At 51.0% G+C, this 23331-nt stretch overlaps 1 protein-coding gene across 1 annotated transcript in view; it reads right to left on the reverse strand.

The window, feature by feature from the left end:
* The window catches only part of LOC124020930 (ryanodine receptor 2-like), a gene marked incomplete at its 5' end in the record, with an annotated part of 193375 nt that overhangs the window by 141195 nt on the left and 28849 nt on the right, over positions 1 to 23331 (reverse strand). The window contains 2 exon segments of the mRNA XM_046336241.1: positions 4113 to 4187; positions 22186 to 22315. Coding sequence (XP_046192197.1) covers positions 4113 to 4187; positions 22186 to 22315 — 205 coding nt within the window.

A 23331-nucleotide genomic window follows, 5' to 3' on the forward strand; every position in this document is an offset into this window, starting at 1 on the left:
GCCTGTCTGACCAGTCTGCCTGCCCTGACCTCGAGCCTGTCTGACCAGTCTGCCTGCCCTGACCTCGAGCCTGTCTGACCAGTCTGCCTGCCCTGACCTCGAGCCTGTCTGACCAGTCTGCCTGCACTGACCTCGAGCCTGCTGACCAGTCTGCCTGCACTGACCTCGAGCCTGCTGACCAGTCTGCCTGCACTGACCTCGAGCCTGCTGACCAGTCTGCCTGCACTGACCTCGAGCCTGCTGACCAGTCGGCCTGCACTGACCTCGAGCCTGCTGACCAGTCTGCCTGCACTGACCTCGAGCCTGCCTGACCAGTCTGCCTGCACTGACCTCGAGCCTGCTGACCAGTCTGCCTGCCCTGACCTCGAGCCTGCCTAGTCTGCCTGCACTGACCTCGAGCCTGCCTAGTCTGCCTGCACTGACCTCGAGCCTGCTGACCAGTCTGCCTGCACTGACCTCGAGCCTGCCTAGTCTGCCTGCACTGACCTCGAGCCTGCTGACCAGTCTGCCTGCACTGACCTCGAGCCTGCCTGACCAGTCTGCCTGCACTGACCTCGAGCCTGCTGACCAGTCTGCCTGCCCTGACCTCGAGCCTGCCTGACCAGTCTGCCTGCACTGACCTCGAGCCTGCTGACCAGTCTGCCTGCTCTGACCTCGAGCCTGCCTAGTCTGCCTGCACTGACCTCGAGCCTGCCTAGTCTGCCTGCACTGACCTCGAGCCTGCTGACCAGTCTGCCTGCACTGACCTCGAGCCTGCCTGACCAGTCTGCCTGCCCTGACCTCGAGCCTGCCTGACCAGTCTGCCTGTCCTGACCTAGAGCCTGCTGACCAGTCTGCCTGCACTGACCTCGAGCCTGCTGACCAGTCTGCCTGTCCTGACCTCGAGCCTGCTGACCAGCCTAGTCTGCCTGCCCTGACCTCGAGCCTGCTGACCAGTCTGCCTGCACTGACCTCGAGCCTGCTGACCAGTCTGCCTGCCCTGACCTCGAGCCTGCTGACCAGTCTGTACCTCCTGGACTCTGATCTGGTTTTGACCTTTTTGCCTGTCCACAACCATTCTCTTGCCTTCTCCCTTTTTTGGAACTAATAAATATCAGAGTCGAATCCCCCCCCCCTCCCCTCGTCTGCAGCAGGGTCTGGCCCTGAACCCTTATAGTCTATAGGGTTAGGGTTAGGGTTAACCCTAACCATAACCCTAACCCCCCCCAGATAGATGTGTCATATCGTTCTCCGTACCCCCCAGATAGATGTGTCATCGTTCTCCGTACCCCCAGATAGATGTGTCATATCGTTCTCCGTACCCCCGAGATAGATGTGTCATATCGTTCTCCGTACCCCCCCAGATAGATGTCATATCGTTCTCCGTACCCCCAGATAGATGTGTCATATCGTTCTCCGTACCCCCCACCAGATAGATGTGTCATATCGTTCTCCGTACCCCCAGATAGATGTGTCATATCGTTCTCCGTACCCTCCCCTCCCCCAGATAGATGTGTCATATCGTTCTCCGTACCCCCCCAGATAGATGTGTCATCGTTCTCCGTACCCCCCCAGATAGATGTGTCATATCGTCCTCCGTACCCCCTCCCAGATAGATGTGTCATCGTTCTCCGTACCCCCCCAGATAGATGTGTCATATCGTTCTCCGTACCCCCAGATAGATGTGTCATATCGTTCTCCGTACTGCCCCCAGATAGATGTGTCATATCGTTCTCCATACCCCCCCCCAGATAGATGTCATATCGTTCTCCGTACCCCCAGATAGATGTGTCATATCGTTCTCCGTACCCCCAGATAGATGTGTCATATCGTTCTCTGTACCCCCCCGATAGATGTGTCATATCGTTCTCCGTACCCCCCAGATAGATGTGTCATATCATTCTCCGTACCCCCCCAGATAGATGTGTCATATCGTTCTCTGTACCCCCCCCCCCATAGATGTGTCATATCGTTCTCCGTACCCCCCCCAGATAGATGTGTCATATCGTTCTCCGTACCCCCAGATAGATGTGTCATATCGTTCTCCGTACCCCCCAGATAGATGTGTCATATCGTTCTCCGTACCCCCCAGATAGATGTGTCATATCGTTCTCCGTACCCCCCCCCCCAGATAGATGTGTCATATCGTTCTCCGTACCCCCAGATAGATGTGTCATATCGTTCTCTGTACCCCCAGATAGATGTGTCATATCGTTCTCCGTACCCCCAGATAGATGTGTCATATCGTTCTCTGTACCCCCCCCCAGATAGATGTGTCATATCGTTCTCTGTACCCCCCCAGATAGATGTGTCATATCGTTCTCCGTACCCCCCAGATAGATGTGTCATATCGTTCTCTGTACCCCCCCAGATAGATGTGTCATATCGTTCTCCGTACCCCCAGATAGATGTGTCATATCGTTCTCTGTACCCCCCCAGATAGATGTGTCATATCGTTCTCCGTACCCCCCCAGATAGATGTGTCATATCGTTCTCCGTACCCCCAGATAGATGTGTCATATCGTTCTCCGTACCCCCACAGATAGATGTGTCATATCGTTCTCCGTACCCCCCCAGATAGATGTGTCATATCGTTCTCCGTACCCCCCCCCCAGATAGATGTGTCATATCGTTCTCCGTACCCCCAGATAGATGTGTCATATCGTTCTCCGTACCCTCCCCTCCCCCCAGATAGATGTGTCATATCGTTCTCCGTACCCCCCAGATAGATGTGTCATATCGTTCTCCGTACCCCCCCAGATAGATGTGTCATATCGTTCTCCGTACCCCCAGATAGATGTGTCATATCGTTCTCCGTACCCCCCAGATAGATGTGTCATATCGTTCTCCGTACCCCCCCCCAGATAGATGTGTCATATCGTTCTCCGTCCCCCCCCAGATAGATGTGTCATATCGTTCTCCGTACCCCCCCCAGATAGATGTGTCATATCGTTCTCCGTACCCCCCCCAGATAGATGTGTCATATCGTTCTCCGTACCCCCAGATAGATGTGTCATATCGTTCTCCGTACCCCCCCAGATAGATGTGTCATATCGTTCTCCGTACCCCCAGATAGATGTGTCATATCGTTCTCTGTACCCCCCAGATAGATGTGTCATATCGTTCTCCGTACCCCCAGATAGATGTGTCATATCGTTCTCCGTACCCCCCCAGATAGATGTGTCATATCGTTCTCCGTACCCCCCAGATAGATGTGTCATATCGTTCTCCGTACCCCCAGATAGATGTGTCATATCGTTCTCCGTACCCCCCCCCAGATAGATGTGTCATATCGTTCTCCGTACCCCCCAGATAGATGTGTCATATCGTTCTCCGTACCCCCAGATAGATGTGTCATATCGTTCTCCGTACCCCCCAGATAGATGTGTCATATCGTTCTCCGTATCCCCCAGATAGATGTGTCATATCGTTCTCCGTACCCCCCCCCAGATAGATGTGTCATATCGTTCTCCGTACCCCCAGATAGATGTGTCATATCGTTCTCCGTATCCCCCAGATAGATGTGTCATATCGTTCTCCGTACCCCCAGATAGATGTGTCATATCGTTCTCCGTACCCCCAGATAGATGTGTCATATCGTTCTCCGTACCCCCAGATAGATGTGTCATATCGTTCTCCTCCCCCCCAGATAGATGTGTCATATCGTTCTCCGTACCCCCCCAGATAGATGTGTCATATCGTTCTCCGTACCCCCAGATAGATGTGTCATATCGTTCTCCTCCCCCCCCCTAGGCCTGCAGATAGATGTGTCATATCGTTCTCCTCCCCCCAGATAGATGTGTCATATCGTTCTCCGTACCCCCAGATAGATGTGTCATATCGTTCTCCTCCCCCCAGATAGATGTGTCATATCGTTCTCCGTACCCCCAGATAGATGTGTCATATCGTTCTCTGTACCCACCCCCAGATAGATGTGTCATATCGTTCTCCGTATCCCCCCCAGATAGATGTGTCATATCGTTCTCCGTATCCCCCCCAGATAGATGTGTCATATCGTTCTCCGTATCCCCCCAGATAGATGTGTCATATCGTTCTCCGTACCCCCCAGATAGATGTGTCATATCGTTCTCCGTACCCCCCCCCAGATAGATGTGTCATATCGTTCAACTCACGCCACTCGTAGGGTCTCCAGCCTCCAGAGGGAACGGGCGTGGATGGACACAGCTCCCCCCTCGTAGTGCACCGTCCTGGGGAAGAGGAGAGAAGTGAGTGGGGGGGGGTGGGTTATCAGCCATGCTTCCACCACAGACCAGACCATTACACTGGTCTGTATCCCTGAGAGATAAGAGCCTGCTGCTGATGTCCTCATCAAGCACATATTCACACATTACACACTTGGTACGGATGAATACGACAGGAACATCTATGGGGAACTTATTTCATATCCTTCCAGGTTCTTCTGCTGTGTTTCTCTGTGGATAGTGAGGGCAGTATCTAGGCCTGCAGTAGTGTATAGTGAGGGCAGTATCTAGGCCTACAGTAATGGATAGTGAGGGCAGTATCTAGGCCTACAGTAGTGTATAGTGAGGGCAGTATCTAGGCCTACAGTAATGGATAGTGAGGGCAGTATCTAGGCCTACAGTAGTGTATAGTGAGGGCAGTATCTAGGCCTGCAGTAGTGTATAGTGAGGGCAGTATCTAGGCCTGCAGTAGTGTATAGTGAGGGCAGTATCTAGGCCAGAAGTAGTGTATAGTGAGGGCAGTATCTAGACCTGCAGTAGTGTATGGTGAGGGCAGTATCTAGGCCTGAAGTAGTGGATAGTGAGGGCAGTATCTAGACCTGCAGTAGTGTATGGTGAGGGCAGTATCTAGGCCTGAAGTAGTGTATGGTGAGGGCAGTATCTAGGCCTGAAGTAGTGGATAGTGAGGGCAGTATCTAGGCCTGAAGTAGTGGATAGTGAGGGCAGTATCTAGGCCTGAAGTAGTGGATAGTGAGGGCAGTATCTAGGCCTGAAGTAGTGGATAGTGAGGGCAGTATCTAGGCCTGAAGTAGTGGATAGTGAGGGCAGTAAGTATCTAGGCCTGCAGTAGTGTATAGTGAGGGCACTGTCTAGGCCTGCAGTAGTGTATAGTAATATATAATATAATAATAATAATATATGCCATTTAGCAGACGCTTTTATCCAAAGCGACTTACAGTCATGTGTGCATACATTCTACGTATGGGTGGTCCCGGGGATCGAACCCACTACCCTGGCGTTACAAGCGCCATGCTCTACCAACTGAGTATCTAGGCCTGCAGTAGTGCATAGTGAGGGCAGTATCTAGGCCTCCAGTAGTGTCTCTGTGTGTGTAGCTGTGGTTGTATTGCTAAAGGCCATAACTCCCTGCTGGATACTGACTGGGAAGACTTAAGACACCCAGGACTAAACAGGTCCTTACAAACACAAACACACACACACACACACACACACACACACACACACACACACACACACACACACACACACACACACACACACACACACACACACACACACACACACACACACACAGTAACAAGTGGACTATTGGCCATAACTTAAGCTTGTACATCATGTCTCTGACATACACATAAAATGACTCCCCTGCTGAACCAGGAACTACCAGGAGGGGTTAACAGGTCCCCTACTGAACCAGGAACTACCAGGACGGGTTAACAGGTCCCCTACTGAACCAGGGACTACCAGGAGGGGTTAACAGGTCCCCTTACTGAACCAGGAACTACCAGGAGGGGTTAACAGGTCCCCTACTGAACCAGGAACTACCAGGAGGGGTTAACAGGCCCCCTACTGAACCAGGAACTACCAGGAGGGGTTAACAGGTCCCCTACTGAACCAGGAACTACCAGGAGGGGTTAACAGGTCCCCTACTGAACCAGGAACTACCAGGAGGGGTTAACAGGTCCCCTACTGAACCAGGGACTACCAGGAGGGGTTAACAGGTCCCCTACTGAACCAGGGACTATCAGGAGGGGTTAAAAGGTCCCCTACTGAACCAGGAACTACCAGGAGGGGTTAACAGGTCCGCTACTGAACCAGGAACTACCAGGAGGGGTTAACAGGTCCCCTACTGAACCAGGAACTACCAGGAGGGGTTAACAGGTCCCCTACTGAACCAGGAACTACCAGGAGGGGTTTAACAGGTTCATACCAGGAGGGTTTAACAGGTTCACCAGGAGGGTTTAACAGGTTCAGTAGGTCCATACCAGGAGGGTTTAACAGGTTCATACCAGAAGGGTTTAACAGGTTCAGTAGGTCCACACCAGGAGGGTTTAACAGGTTCAGTAGGTCCATACCAGGAGGGTTTAACAGGTTCAGTAGGTCCACACAAGGAGGGTTTAACCGGTTCAGTAGGTCCATACCAGGAGGGTTTAACAGGTTCAGTAGGTCCATACCAGGAGGGTTTAACAGTTTCAGTAGGTCCATACCAGGAAGGTTTAACAGGTTCAGTAGGTCCATACCAGGAGGGTTTAACAGGTTCAGTAGGTCCATACCAGGAGGGTTTAACAGGTTCAGTAGGTTCATACCAGGAGGGTTTAACAGGTCCACACCAGGAGGGTTTAACAGGTTCAGTAGGTCCATACCAGGAGGGTTTAACAGGTTCAGTAGGTCCATACCAGGAGGGTTTAACAGGTTCAGTAGGTTCATACCAGGAGGGTTTAACAGGTTCAGTAGGTTCATACCAGGAGGGTTTAACAGGTTCAGTAGGTCCATACCAGGAGGGTTTAACAGGTTCAGTAGGTCCATACCAGGAGGGTTTAACAGGTCCATACCAGGAGGGTTTAACAGGTTCAGTAGGTCCATACCAGGAGGGTTTAACAGGTTCAGTAGGTCCATACCAGGAGGGTTTAACAGGTTCATACCAGGAGGGTTTAACAGGTTCAGTAGGTCCACACCAGGAGGGTTAACAGGTTCAGTAGGTCCATACCAGGAGGGTTTAACAGGTTCAGTAGGTCCATACCAGGAGGGTTTAACAGGTTCAGTAGGTCCATACCAGGAGGGTTTAACAGGTTCAGTAGGTCCATACCAGGAGGGTTTAACAGGTCCATACCAGGAGGGTTTAACAGGTTCAGTAGGTTCATACCAGGAGGGTTTAACAGGTCCATACCAGGAGGGTTTAACAGGTTCAGTAGGTTCATACCAGGAGGGTTTAGTAGGTTCAGTAGGTTCATACCAGGAGGGTTTAACAGGTCCACACCAGGAGGGTTTAATGGGTTCAGTAGGTCCATACCAGGAGGGTTTAACAGGTTCAGTAGGTCCATACCAGGAGGGTTTAACAGGTTCAGTAGGTCCATACCAGGAGGGCTTAACAGGTCCCCTACTGAACCAGGAACTACCAGGAGGGTTTAACAGGTCCATACCAGGAGGGTTTAACAGGTTCAGTAGGTCCATACCAGGAGGGTTTAACAGGTTCAGTAGGTTCATACCAGGAGGGTTTAACAGGTTCAATAGGTTCATACCAGGAGGGTTTAACAGGTCCATACCAGGAGGGTTTAACAGGTTCAGTAGGTTCATACCAGGAGGGTTTAACAGGTCCACACCAGGAGGGTTTAACAGGTTCAGTAGGTCCATACCAGGAGGGTTTAACAGGTTCAGTAGGTCTATACCAGGAGGGTTTAACAGGTTCAGTAGGTTCATACCAGGAGGGTTTAACAGGTTCAGTAGGTTCATACCAGGAGGGTTTAACAGGTCCATACCAGGAGGGTTTAACAGGTCCATACCAGGAGGGTTTAACAGGTTCAGTAGGTCCATACCAGGAGAGTTTAACAGGTTCAGTAGGTTCATACCAGGAGGGTTTAACAGGTTCAGTAGGTCCATACCAGGAGGGTTTAACAGGTTCAGTAGGTCCATACCAGGAGGGTTTAACAGGTTCAGTAGGTCCATACCAGGAGGGTTTAACAGGTTCAGTAGGTCCATACCAGGAGGGTTTAACAGGTTCAGTAGGTTCATACCAGGAGGGTTTAACAGGTTCAGTAGGTTCATACCAGGAGGGTTTAACAGGTCCATACCAGGAGGGTTTAACAGGTTCAGTAGGTCCATACCAGGAGGGTTTAACAGGTTCAGTAGGTCCATACCAGGAGGGTTTAACAGGTCCACACCAGGAGGGTTTAACAGGTTCAGTAGGTCCATACCAGGAGGGTTTAACAGGTTCATACCAGGAGGGTTTAACAGGTCCATACCAGGAGGGTTTAACAGGTCCATACCAGGAGGGTTTAACAGGTTCAGTAGGTTCATACCAGGAGGGTTTAACAGGTTCAGTAGGTTCATACCAGGAGGGTTTAACAGGTTCAGTAGGTTCATACCAGGAGGGTTTAACAGGTTCAGTAGGTTCATACCAGGAGGGTTTAACAGGTCCATACCAGGAGGGTTTAACAGGTCCAGTAGGTTCATACCAGGAGGGTTTAACAGGTCCAGTAGGTTCATACCAGGAGGGTTTAACAGGTTCAGTAGGTCCATACCAAGAGGGTTTAACAGGTTCAGTAGGTTCATACCAGGAGGGTTTAACAGGTTCAGTAGGTCCATACCAGGAGGGTTTAACAGGTTCAGTAGGTCCATACCAGGAGGGTTTAACAGGTTCAGTAGGTTCATACCAGGAGGGTTTAACAGGTTCAGTAGGTTCATACCAGGAGGGTTTAACAGGTCCATACCAGGAGGGTTTAACAGGTTCAGTAGGTCCATACCAGGAGGGTTTAACAGGTTCAGTAGGTCCATACCAGGAGGGTTTAACAGGTTCAGTAGGTCCACACCAGGAGGGTTTAACAGGTTCAGTAGGTCCACACCAGGAGGGTTTAACAGGTTCAGTAGGTCCATACCAGGAGGGTTTAACAGGTTCAGTAGGTCCATACCAGGAGGGTTTAACAGGTTCAGTAGGTCCACACCAGGAGGGTTTAACAGGTTCAGTAGGTCCACACCAGGAGGGTTTAACAGGTTCAGTAGGTTCATACCAGGAGGGTTTAACAGGTTCAGTAGGTCCATAGAGGTCAGGAGGGTTTAACAGGTCCATACCAGGAGGGTTTAACAGGTTCAGTAGGTTCATTACCAGGAGGGTTTAACAGGTTCAGTAGGTCCATAGAGGTCAGGAGGGTTTAACAGGTCCATACCAGGAGGGTTTAACAGGTTCAGTAGGTCCATACCAGGAGGGTTTAACAGGTTCAGTAGGTCCATACCAGGAGGGTTTAACAGGTCCATACCAGGAGGGTTTAACAGGTTCAGTGGGTCCATAGAGGTCAGGAGGTTCTGTTAGAAGAGTACACGTACATTTGGATTACATTACAACCTTCTATTTAACACCATGAGACAATCCTTTCCTGATTGGTGCCTTTAACTTCCCACAGATGGTTTGGGGTAGAGGTTCTTCCTTTCCTGATTGGTTCCTTTCACTTCCCACAGATGGTTTGGGGTAGAGGTTCTTCCTTTCCTGATTGGTGCCTTTCACTTCCCACAGATGGTTTTGGGTAGAGGTTCTTCCTTTCCTGATTGGTGCCTTTCACTTCCCACAGATGGTTTGGGGTAGAGGTTCTTCCATAACGAGGACAGAGGCTGCTGAAGTGTGTTTAACGATGACAGGATGTCCAGGGAGCTGAAACTGATCCTCTGGAGGAAATGTATATTTCAGGCTGCTGAGAGCTCATTCTGTCTCGAGTAGGCAGTGTGCCTTCATCCATCCATCTCTCTCCCTTCATCCATCCATCTCTCTCCCTACCACTCTCTCCCTCCCTCCACCCATCTCTCTCTCCCTACCACTCTCTCCCTCCATCCATCCATCTCTCTCCCTTCATCCATCCATCTCTCTCTCCCTACCACTCTCCCTCCCTCCATCCATCCATCCATCTCTCTCCCTTCATCCATCCATCTCTCTCTCTCTCCCTCTCTCTCCCTCCCTCCCTACATCTCTCTCCCTCCCTCCCTACATCTCTCTCCCTCCCTACCTCCCTCCCTCCATCCATCCCGCTTTCCATTTGCCTCTCTCTCTCACTCCCTAAAGAGTAAAACTACCTACTCTGTTCTCTTCTTTGAAGCAGAACAGTGGATGCCCTACTTTGAAGGTAAGCCCACACACTTCTGCATCCAAGGAAAATGCTCACACACACAGACGAACACACACGAACACACACACACACACACGAACACACACACACACACACACACACACACACACACACACACACACACACACACACACACACACACACACACACACACACACACACACACACACACACACACACACACACACACACACACACATTGCGTACAAACATTACACTTTGGGTAAAAGGCAACTTTTATTCCTCTGTGTGAGAGCCCTTCATCCCAGCATGCTCTGCTGCATTGACGTCCTATCAAACACCAGAGGATCGATGATGTTTACCCTGCTGCTTTACTGACAGTCCTGATCCTACTGACAGTCCTGACCACACTGACAGTCCTGACCACAGTCCTGACCACAGTCCTGATCACACTGACAGTCCTGACCACACTGACAGTCCTGACCACACTGACAGTCCTGACCACAGTCCTGACCACACTGACAGTCCTGACCACACTGACAGTCCTGACCACAGTCCTGACCACACTGACAGTCCTGATCACAGTCCTGACCACACTGACAGTCCTGACCACACTGACAGTCCTGACCACAGTCCTGACCACACTGACAGTCCTGACCACACTGACAGTCCTGACCACAGTCCTGACCACAGTCCTGACCACACTGACAGTCCTGACCACAGTCCTGATCACACTGACAGTCCTGACCACACTGACAGTCCTGACCACACTGACAGTCCTGATCACAGTCCTAACCACACTGACAGTCCTGACCACACTGACAGTCCTGATCACACTGACAGTCCTGATCACACTGACAGTCCTGACCACAGTCCTGATCACACTGACAGTCCTGACCACACTGACAGTCCTGATCACACTGACAGTCCTGACCACACTGACAGTCCTGATCACACTGACAGTCCTGATCACACTGACAGTCCTGACCACAGTCCTGATCACACTGACAGTCCTGACCACACTGACAGTCCTGATCCTCCTGACCACAGTGACAGTCCTCCTGACCACACTGACAGTCCTGATCACAGTCATGACCACAGTCCTGATCACACTGACAGTCCTGACCACAGTCCTGACCACACTGACAGTCCTGATCACACTGACAGTCCTGACCACACTGACAGTCCTGATCACACTGACAGTCCTGACCACACTGACAGTCCTGATCACACTGACAGTCCTGACCACAGTCCTGGTCACACTGACAGTCCTGATCACAGTCCTGATCACACTGACAGTCCTGATCGCACTGACAGTCCTGACCACACTGACAGTCCTGATCACACTGACAGTCCTGATCACACTGACAGTCCTGATCACACTGACAGATCACCTGAGTCCTGACCACAGTCCTGATCACACTGACAGTCCTGACCACACTGACCTGATCCTAGTCCTGATCACTGACAGTCCTGACAGTCCTGACCACACTGACAGTCCTGATCACACTGACAGTCCTGACCACACTGACAGTCCTGATCACACTGACAGTCCTGACCACAGTCCTGGTCACACTGACAGTCCTGACCACACTGACAGTCCTGATCACACTGACAGTCCTGATCACACTGACAGTCCTGACCACACTGACAGTCCTGACCACACTGACAGTCCTGATCACAGTCCTGACCACACTGACAGTCCTGATCACACTGACAGTCCTGACCACACTGACAGTCCTGACCACACTGACAGTCCTGACCACACTGACAGTCCTGATCACACTGACAGTCCTGACCACACTGACAGTCCTGACCACAGTCCTGACCACACTGACAGTCCTGACCACACTGACAGTCCTGACCACACTGACAGTCCTGATCACAGTCCTGACCACACTGACAGTCCTGATCAGGACTGTCAGTGTGGTCGGAGATCTTTGTGGGCTATACTCGGCCTTGTCTCAGGATGGTAAGTTGGTGGTTGTAGATTTCCCTCTAGTGGTGTGGGGGCTGTGCTTTGGCAAAGTGGGTGGGGTTATATCCTTCCTGTTTGGCCCTGTCCGGGGGTGTCCTCGGATGGGGCCACAGTGTCTCCTGACCCCTCCTGTCTCAGCCTCCAGTATTTATGCTGCAGTAGTTTATGTGTCGGGGGGCTAGGGTCAGTTTGTTTATCTGGAGTACTTCTCCTGTCCTATTCGGTGTCCTGTGTAAATCTAAGTGTGCGTTCTCTAATTCTCTCCTTCTCTCCTTCTTTCTCTCTCTCGGAGGACCTGAGCCCTAGAACCATGCCCCAGGACTACCTGACATGATGACTCCTTGCTGTCCCCAGTCCACCTGGCCATGCTGCTGCTCCAGTTTCAACTGGCCTGGGCCCTAGGACCATGTCCCAGGACTACCTGACATGAGGACTCCTTGCTGTCCCCAGTCCACCTGGCCATGCTCCTGCTCCAGTTTCAACTGTTCTGCCTTACTATTATTCAACCATGCTGGTCATTTATGAACATTTGAACATCTTGGCCACGTTCTGTTATAATCTCCACCCGGCACAGCCAGAAGAGGACTGGCCACCCCACATATGCTCTCTCTAATTCTCTCTTTCTTTCTCTCTCTCGGAGGACCTGAGCCCTAGGACCGTGCCCCAGGACTACCTGACATGATGGCTCCTTGCTGTCCCCAGTCCACCTGACTGTGCTGCTGCTCCAGTTTCAACTGTTCTGCCTTATTATTATTTGACCATGCTGGTCATTTATGAACATTTGAACATCTTGGTCATTTTCTGTTATAATCTCTACCCGGCACAGCCAGAAGAGGACTGGCCACCCCACATAGCCCGGTTCCTCTCTAGGTTTCTTCCTAGGTTTTGGCCTTTCTAGGGAGTTTTTCCTAGCCACCGTGCTTTTACACCTGCATTGTTTGCTGTTTGGGGTTTTAGGCTGGGTTTCTGTACAGCACTTTGAGATATCAGCTGATGTACGAAGGGCTATATAAATAAATTTGATTTGATTTGATTTGATTTGATCACACTGACAGTCCTGACCACACTGACAGTCCTGACCACAGTCCTGATCACACTGACAGTCCTGACCCTACTGACAGTCCTGATCACAATGACAGTCCTGATCACAATGACAGTCCTGATCACAATGACAGTCCTGATCACACTGACAGTCCTGACCCTACTGACAGTCCTGATCACAATGACAGTCCTGATCACAATGACAGTCCTGATCACAATGACAGTCCTGATCTCACTGACAGTCCTGACCACACTGACAGTCCTGACCACACTGACAGTCCTGACCACACTGACAGTCCTGACCACAGTCCTGACCACACTGACAGTCCTGATCACACTGACAGTCCTGACCACACTGACAGTCCTGACCACACTGACAGTCCTGACCACACTGACAGTCCTGACCACAGTCCTGACCACACTGACAGTCCTGACCACACTGACAGTCCTGACCACACTGACAGTCCTGACCACAGTCCTGATCAGACTGACAGTCCTGATCACACTGACAGTCCTGACCACACTGACAGTCCTGACCACACTGACAGTCCTGATCACACTGACAGTCCTGACCACACTGACAGTCCTGACCACAGTCCTGACCACACTGACAGTCCTGACCACACTGACAGTCCTGACCACACTGACAGTCCTGATCACAGTCCTGACCACACTGACAGTCCTGACCACACTGACAGTCCTGACCACAGTCCTGACCACACTGACAGTCCTGACCACACTGACAGTCCTGACCACAGTCCTGACCACACTGACAGTCCTGACCACACTGACAGTCCTGACCACACTGACAGTCCTGACCACACTGACAGTCCTGACCACAGTCCTGACCACAGTCCTGATCACACTGACAGTCCTGACCACACTGACAGTCCTGATCACACTGACAGTCCTGACCACAGTCCTGATCACACTGACAGTCCTGACCCTACTGACAGTCCTGATCACAATGACAGTCCTGATCACACTGACAGTCCTGACCACACTGACAGTCCTGATCTCACTGACAGTCCTGACCACAGTCCTGACCACACTGACAGTCCTGACCACAATGACAGTCCTGATCTCACTGACAGTCCTGACCACAATGACAGTCCTGATCACAATGACAGTCCTGATCACAATGACAGTCCTGATCTCACTGACAGTCCTGACCACAGTCCTGACCACACTGACAGTCCTGATCACACTGACAGTCCTGATCACATCAACAGTCCTGATCTCACTGACAGTCCTGATCCTACTGACAGTCCTGATCCTACTGACAGTCCTGATCTCACTGACAGTCCTGACCACAGTCCTGATCACACTGACAGTCCTGATCACACTGACAGTCCTGATCACATCAACAGTCCTGATCACACTGACAGTCCTGATCCTACTGACAGTCCTGATCACACTGACAGTCCTGATCCTACTGACAGTCCTGATCACACTGACAGTCCTGATCACACTAACAGTCCTGATCACACTGACAGTCCTGACCACACTGACAGTCCTGACCACACTGACAGTCCTGATCACAGTCCTGACCACACTGACAGTCCTGACCACACTGACAGTCCTGACCACACTGACAGTCCTGATCACAGTCCTGACCACACTGACAGTCCTGACCACACTGACAGTCCTGACCACACTGACAGTCCTGATCACAGTCCTGACCACACTGACAGTCCTGATCACACTGACAGTCCTGACCACACTGACAGTCCTGATCAATCTGACAGTCCTGACCACACTGACAGTCCTGATCACACTGACAGTCCTGACCACAGTCCTGGTCACACTGACAGTCCTGACCACACTGACAGTCCTGATCACAGTCCTGACCACACTGACAGTCCTGATCACACTGACAGTCCTGACCACACTGACAGTCCTGATCAATCTGACAGTCCTGACCACACTGACAGTCCTGATCACACTGACAGTCCTGACCACACTGACAGTCCTGATCACACTGACAGTCCTGACCACACTGACAGTCCTGACCACAGTCCTGACCACACTGACAGTCCTGACCACACTGACAGTCCTGACCACACTGACAGTCCTGACCACAGTCCTGACCACACTGACAGTCCTGACCACACTGACAGTCCTGACCACACTGACAGTCCTGACCACACTGACAGTCCTGACCACACTGACAGTCCTGACCACACTGACAGTCCTGACCACAGTCCTGATCAGACTGACAGTCCTGACCACACTGACAGTCCTGACCACACTGACAGTCCTGACCACACTGACAGTCCTGATCACAATCCTGATCACACTGACAGTCCTGACCACACTGACAGTCCTGATCACACTGACAGTCCTGACCACACTGACAGTCCTGACCACAGTCCTGACCACACTGACAGTCCTGACCACACTGACAGTCCTGACCACACTGACAGTCCTGACCACAGTCCTGACCACACTGACAGTCCTGATCACACTGACAGTCCTGACCACACTGACAGTCCTGATCACACTGACAGTCCTGACCACACTGACAGTCCTGACCACAGTCCTGACCACAGTCCTGATCACACTGACAGTCCTGACCACACTGACAGTCCTGATCACACTGACAGTCCTGACCACAGTCCTGATCACACTGACAGTCCTGACCCTACTGACAGTCCTGATCACAATGACAGTCCTGATCACAATGACAGTCCTGACCACAGTCCTGATCACAATGACAGTCCTGATCTCACTGACAGTCCTGACCACAGTCCTGACCACACTGACAGTCCTGACCACACTGACAGTCCTGATCACACTGACAGTCCTGATCACATCAACAGTCCTGATCTCACTGACAGTCCTGATCACACTGACAGTCCTGATCCTACTGACAGTCCTGATCTCACTGACAGTCCTGACCACAGTCCTGATCACACTGACAGTCCTGATCACACTGACAGTCCTGATCACATCAACAGTCCTGATCTCACTGACAGTCCTGATCACACTGACAGTCCTGATCACATCAACAGTCCTGATCACACTGACAGTCCTGATCACACTAACAGTCCTGATCACACTGACAGTCCTGACCACACTGACAGTCCTGACCACACTGACAGTCCTGACCACACTGACAGTCCTGATCACAGTCCTGACCACACTGACAGTCCTGACCACACTGACAGTCCTGACCACACTGACAGTCCTGATCACAGTCCTGACCACACTGACAGTCCTGACCACACTGACAGTCCTGACCACACTGACAGTCCTGATCACAGTCCTGACCACACTGACAGTCCTGATCACACTGACAGTCCTGATCACACTGACAGTCCTGACCACACTGACAGTCCTGACCACACTGACAGTCCTGATCAATCTGACAGTCCTGACCACACTGACAGTCCTGATCACACTGACAGTCCTGACTGACACAGTCCTGGTCACACTGACAGTCCTGACCACACTGACAGTCCTGATCACACTGACAGTCCTGACCACACTGACAGTCCTGACCACAGTCCTGACCACACTGACAGTCCTGACCACACTGACAGTCCTGACCACACTGACAGTCCTGACCACACTGACAGTCCTGACCACAGTCCTGACCACACTGACAGTCCTGACCACACTGACAGTCCTGACCACAGTCCTGATCAGACTGACAGTCCTGATCACACTGACAGTCCTGACCACACTGACAGTCCTGACCACACTGACAGTCCTGACCACACTGACAGTCCTGATCACAATCCTGATCACACTGACAGTCCTGACCACACTGACAGTCCTGATCACACTGACAGTCCTGACCACACTGACAGTCCTGACCACAGTCCTGACCACACTGACAGTCCTGACCACACAGTCCTGACAGTCCTGACCACACTGACAGTCCTGACCACAGTCCTGACCACACTGACAGTCCTGATCACACTGACAGTCCTGACCACACTGACAGTCCTGATCACACTGACAGTCCTGACCACACTGACAGTCCTGACCACAGTCCTGACCACACTGACAGTCCTGATCACACTGACAGTCCTGACCACAGTCCTGATCAGACTGACAGTCCTGATCACACTGACAGTCCTGACCACACTGACAGTCCTGACCACACTGACAGTCCTGACCACACTGACAGTCCTGATCACAATCCTGATCACACTGACAGTCCTGACCACACTGACAGTCCTGATCACACTGACAGTCCTGACCACACTGACAGTCCTGACCACAGTCCTGACCACACTGACAGTCCTGATCACACTGACAGTCCTGACCACAGTCCTGACCACACTGACAGTCCTGATCACACTGACAGTCCTGACCACAGTCCTGATCAGACTGACAGTCCTGATCACACTGACAGTCCTGACCACACTGACAGTCCTGACCACACTGACAGTCCTGATCACAATCCTGATCACACTGACAGTCCTGACCACACTGACAGTCCTGATCACACTGACAGTCCTGACCACACTGACAGTCCTGACCACAGTCCTGACCACACTGACAGTCCTGATCACACTGACAGTCCTGACCACACTGACAGTCCTGATCACAATGACAGTCCTGACCACACTGACAGTCCTGATCACACTGACAGTCCTGATCTCACTGACAGTCCTGACCACACTGACAGTCCTGACCACACTGACAGTCCTGACCACACTGACAGTCCTGATCACACTGACAGTCCTGATCACAGTCCTGATCACACTGACAGTCCTGATCACAATGACAGTCCTGATCACACTGACAGTCCTGATCACACTGACAGTCCTGACCACACTGACAGTCCTAACCACAGTCCTGACCACACTGACAGTCCTAACCACAGTCCTGACCACACTGACAGTCCTGACCACACTGACAGTCCTGACCACACTGACAGTCCTAACCACAGTCCTGACCACACTGACAGTCCTGATCCTACTGACAGTCCTGACCACACTGACAGTCCTAACCACAGTCCTGACCACACTGACAGTCCTAACCACAGTCCTGACCACACTGACAGTCCTGACCACACTGACAGTCCTGACCACACTGACAGTCCTGACCACAGTCCTGATCACACTGACAGTCCTGACCACACTGACAGTCCTGACCACACTGACAGTCCTGATCACAGTCCTGACCACACTGACAGTCCTGACCACAGTCCTGACCACACTGACAGTCCTAACCACAGTCCTGACCACACTGACAGTCCTGATCACAGTCCTGACCACACTGACAGTCCTGACCACACTGACAGTCCTGATCACACTGACAGTCCTGATCACACTGACAGTCCTAACCACAGTCCTGACCACACTGACAGTCCTGACCACACTGACAGTCCTAACCACAGTCCTGACCACACTGACAGTCCTGATCCTACTGACAGTCCTGACCACACTGACAGTCCTAACCACAGTCCTGACCACACTGACAGTCCTGACCACACTGACAGTCCTGACCACAGTCCTGACCACACTGACAGTCCACATCCTACTGACAGTCCTGACCACACTGACAGTCCTAACCACAGTCCTGACCACACTTACAGTCCTGACCACACTGACAGTCCTGACCACAGTCCTGACCACACTGACAGTCCTGATCACACTGACAGTCCTAACCACAGTCCTGACCACACTGACAGTCCTGATCACACTGACAGTCCTAACCACAGTCCTGACCACACTGACAGTCCTGACCACAGTCCTGACCACACTGACAGTCCTAACCACAGTCCTGACCACACTGACAGTCCTGACCCTGACACACTGACAGTCCTGATCACACTGACAGTCCTGATTACACCTGATTACAGTCCTGACCACACTGACAGTCCTGATCACACTGACAGTCCTGATCACACTGACAGTCCTGATTACACTGACAGTCCTGACCACACTGACAGTCCTGATCCTACTGACAGTCCTTACCACACTGACAGTCCTGACCACAGTCCTGATCACACTGACAGTCCTGATCACACTGACAGTCCTGATTACACTGACAGTCCTGACCACACTGACAGTCCTGACCACACTGACAGTCCTGATCCTACTGACAGTCCTTACCACACTGACAGTCCTGACCACAGTCCTTACCACCCTGACAGTCCTGACCACACTGACAGTCTATACTGTGATGGTCTAGTTAAACCAGGCTATACTGTGATGGTCTGTTAAACCAGGCTATAATGTGATGGTCTAGTTAAACCAGGCTATACTGTGATGGTCTGTTAAACCAGGCTATACTGTGATGGTCTAGTTAAACCAGGCTATACTGTGATGGTCTAGTTAAACCAGGCTGTACTGTGATGGTCTGTTAAACCAGGCTATACTGTGATGGTCTAGTTAAACCAGGCTATACTGTGATGGTCTAGTTAAACCAGGCTATACTGTGATGGTCTAGTTAAACCAGGCTATACTGTGATGGTCTGTTAAACCAGGATATACTGTGATGGTCTAGTTAAACCAGGCTATAATGTGATGTTCTAGTTAAACCAGGCTGTACTGTGATGGTCTAGTTAAACCAGGCTGTAATGTGATGGTCTAGTTAAACCAGGCTGTACTGTGATGGTCTAGTTAAACCAGGCTATAATGTGGTCTAGTTAAACCAGGCTATACTGTGATGGTCTAGTTAAACCAGGCTGTACTGTGATGGTCTGTTAAACCAGGCTATACTGTGATGGTCTAGTTAAACCAGGCTATAATGTGATGGTCTAGTTAAACCAGGCTATACTGTGATGGTCTAGTTAAACCAGGCTATAATGTGATGGTCTAGTTAAACCAGGCTATACTGTGGTCTAGTTAAACCAGGCTATAATGTGATGGTCTAGTTAAACCAGGCTATAATGTGATGGTCTGTTAAACCAGGCTATAATGTGATGGTCTAGATAAACCAGGCTATAATGTGATGGTCTGTTAAACCAGGCTATAATGTGATGGTCTAGTTAAACCAGGCTATAATGTGATGGTCTAGTTAAACCAGGCTGTACTGTGATGGTCTAGTTAAACCAGGCTGTACTGTGATGGTCTAGTTAAACCAGGCTATAATGTGATGGTCTAGTTAAACCAGGCTGTACTGTGATGGTCTAGTTAAACCAGGCTATAATGTGATGGTCTAGTTAAACCAGGCTATAATGTGATGGTCTGTTAAACTATAGTTGCTGTAACTGTACAGTTGTGGCCAAAAGTTTTGAGAATGACACAAATATTAATTTCCACAAAGTTTGCTGCTTCAGTGTCTTTAGAAATTTTTGTCAGATGTTACTATGGAATACTGAAGTATAATTACAAGCATTTCATAGGCGTCAAAAGGCTTTTACTGACAATTACATGAAGTTGATGCAAAGAGTCAATATTTGCAGTGTTGACCCTTCTTTATCAAGACCTCTGCACTCTGCCCTGGCATGCTGTCAATTAACTTCTGGGCCACATCCTGACTGATGGCAGCCCATTCTTGCATAATCAATGCTTGTCAGATTGTCAGAATTTGTGGGATTTTGTTTGTCCACCTGCCTCTTGAGGATTGACCACAAGTTCTCAATGGGATTCAGGTCTGGGGAGTTTCCTGGCCATGGACCCAAAATATTGATGTTTTGTTCCCTGAGCCATGGACCCAAAATATTGATGTTTTGTTCCCTGAGCCACTTAGTTATCACTATTGCCTTATGGAAAGGTGCTCCATCATGCTGGAAAAGGCATTGTTCGTCACCAAACTGTTCCTGGATGGTTGGGAGAAGTTGCTCTCGGAGGATGTGCTGGTACCATTCTTTATTCATGGCTGTGTTCTTAGGCAAAATTGTGAGTGAGCCCAGTCCCTTGGCTGAGCAGTAACCCCACACATGAATGGTCTCAGGATGCTTTACTGTTGGCATGACACAGGACTGATGGTTGCGCTCACCTTGTCTTCTCCGGACAAGCTTTTCTCAGGATGCCCCAAACAATCGGAAAGGGGATTCATCAGGGAAAATGTCTTTACCCCAGTCCTCAGCAGTCCAATCCCTGTACCTTTTGCAGAATATCAGTCTGTCCCTGATGTTTTTCCTGGAGAGAAGTGGCTTCTTTGCTGCTCTTCTTGACACCAGGCCATCCTCCAAAAGTCTTCGCCTCACTGTGCGTGCAGATGCACTCACACCTTCCTGCTGCCATTCCTGAGCAAGCTCTGTCCTTGGGGTGCCCAGATTCCGCAGCTGAATCAACTTTAAGAGACGGTCCTGGCGCTTGCTGGACTTTCTTGGGCGCCCTGAAGCCTTCTTCACAACAATTGAACCGCTCTCCTTGAAGTTCTTGATGATCCGATAAATGGTTGATTTAGGTGCAATCTTACTGGCAACAATATCCTTGCCTGTGAAGCCATTTTTGTGCAAAGCAATGATGACAGCACGTGTTTCCTTGCAGTTAACCATGGTTGACAGAGAAAGAACAATGATTCCAAGCACCACCCTCCTTTTGAAGCTTCCAGTCTGTTATTCAAACTCAATCAGCATGACAGAGTGATCTCCAGCCTTGTCCTCGTCAACAGTCACACCTGTGTTAACGAGATAATCACTGACATGATGTCAGCTGGTCCTTTTGTGGCAGGCCTAAAATGCAGTGGAAATGTTTTGGGGGGATTCAGTTCATTTGCATGGCAAACAGTGACTTTGCAATTAATTGCAATTCATCTGATCACACTTCATAACATTCTGGAGTATATACAAATTGCCATCATACAAACTGAGGCAGCAGACTTTGTGAAAATTAATATTTGTGTCATTCTCAAAACTTTTTGTCACGACTGTAGATCAGTTGGACAGCAGGTAACAGTCTATAGATACACAGAGGATTATAAATTATATGGTAAAGGACATTTCAAGGACTAGCGTCTGTCATCATAGATGAAGGATATCTCCCAGTCAACCACGTACCTGCGCTGCTCCCCCCCCCAACGTCTGTCATCATAGATGAAGGATATCTCCCAGTCAACCACGTACCTGGGCTACTCCTCCCCCCAACGTCTGTCATCATAGATGAAGGATATCTCCCAGTCAACCACGTACCTGGGCTATTCCTCCCCCCAACGTCTGTCTTCATAGATGAAGGATACTTCCCAGTCAACCACGTACCTGGACTACTCCTCCCCCCAACGTCTGTCATCATAGATGAAGGATATCTCCCAGTCAACCACGTACCTGCGCTGCTCCTCTCCATGTTCTCCCGACGGCACTGTCAGACATTCATCCATGTGACCATGGAGCAGCCTCAGCACGTCCCCCGATCATGAACCCTGCAGGGGAGAGAGAGAGGCATTAGAGAGGAACCCTGCAGGGGAGAGAGGAGAGGCATTAGAGAGGAACCCTGCAGGGGGAGAGAGGAGAGGCATTAGAGAGGAACCCTGCAGGGGGAGAGAGGAGAGGCATTAGAGAGGAACCCTGCAGGGGGAGAGAGGAGAGGCATTAGAGAGGAACCCTGCAGGGGGAGAGAGGAGAGGCATTAGAGAGGAACCCTGCAGGGGGAGAGAGGAGAGGCATTAGAGAGGAACCCTGCAGGGGGAGAGAGGAGAGTCATTAGAGAGGAACTCTGCAGGGGGAGAGAGGAGAGGCATTAGAGAGGAACCCTGCAGGTGGAGAGAGGAGAGGCATTAGAGAGGAACCCTGCAGGGGGAGAGAGGAGAGGCATTAGAGAGGAACCCTGCAGGGGGAGAGAGGAGAGGCATTAGAGAGGAACCCTGCAGGGGGAGAGAGGAGAGGCATTAGAGAGGAACCCTGCAGGTGGAGAGAGGAGAGGCATTAGAGAGGAACCCTGCAGGGGGAGAGAGGAGAGGCATTAGAGAGGAACCCTGCAGGTGGAGAGAGGAGAGGCATTAGAGAGGAACCCTGCAGGTGGAGAGAGGAGAGGCATTAGAGAGGAACCCTGCAGGGGGAGAGAGGAGAGGCATTAGAGAGGAACCCTGCAGGGGGAGAGAGGAGAGGCATTAGAGAGGAACCCTGCAGGTGGAGAGAGGAGAGGCATTAGAGAGGAACCCTGCAGGTGGAGAGAGGAGAGGCATTAGAGAGGAACCCTGCAGGGGAGAGAGGAGAGGCATTAGAGAGGAACCCTGCAGGGGGAGAGAGGAGAGGCATTAGAGAGGAACCCTGCAGGGGGAGAGAGGAGAGGCATTAGAGAGGAACCCTGCAGGGGGAGAGAGGAGAGGCATTAGAGAGGAACCCTGCAGGTGGAGAGAGGACTGGTTAGCCTGTCTCTGGACCAGACAGCGGGAAGCCTCTGTCCCAGACATGACATTAGATAAGACCAATGTGCAGGGTGTTGTGGCAGAATCAGAATTCTTTAGGTAACAT

This window comes from Oncorhynchus gorbuscha, unplaced genomic scaffold (genome assembly GCF_021184085.1).
Source record: "Oncorhynchus gorbuscha isolate QuinsamMale2020 ecotype Even-year unplaced genomic scaffold, OgorEven_v1.0 Un_scaffold_993, whole genome shotgun sequence".
NCBI lineage: Eukaryota > Metazoa > Chordata > Actinopteri > Salmoniformes > Salmonidae > Oncorhynchus > Oncorhynchus gorbuscha.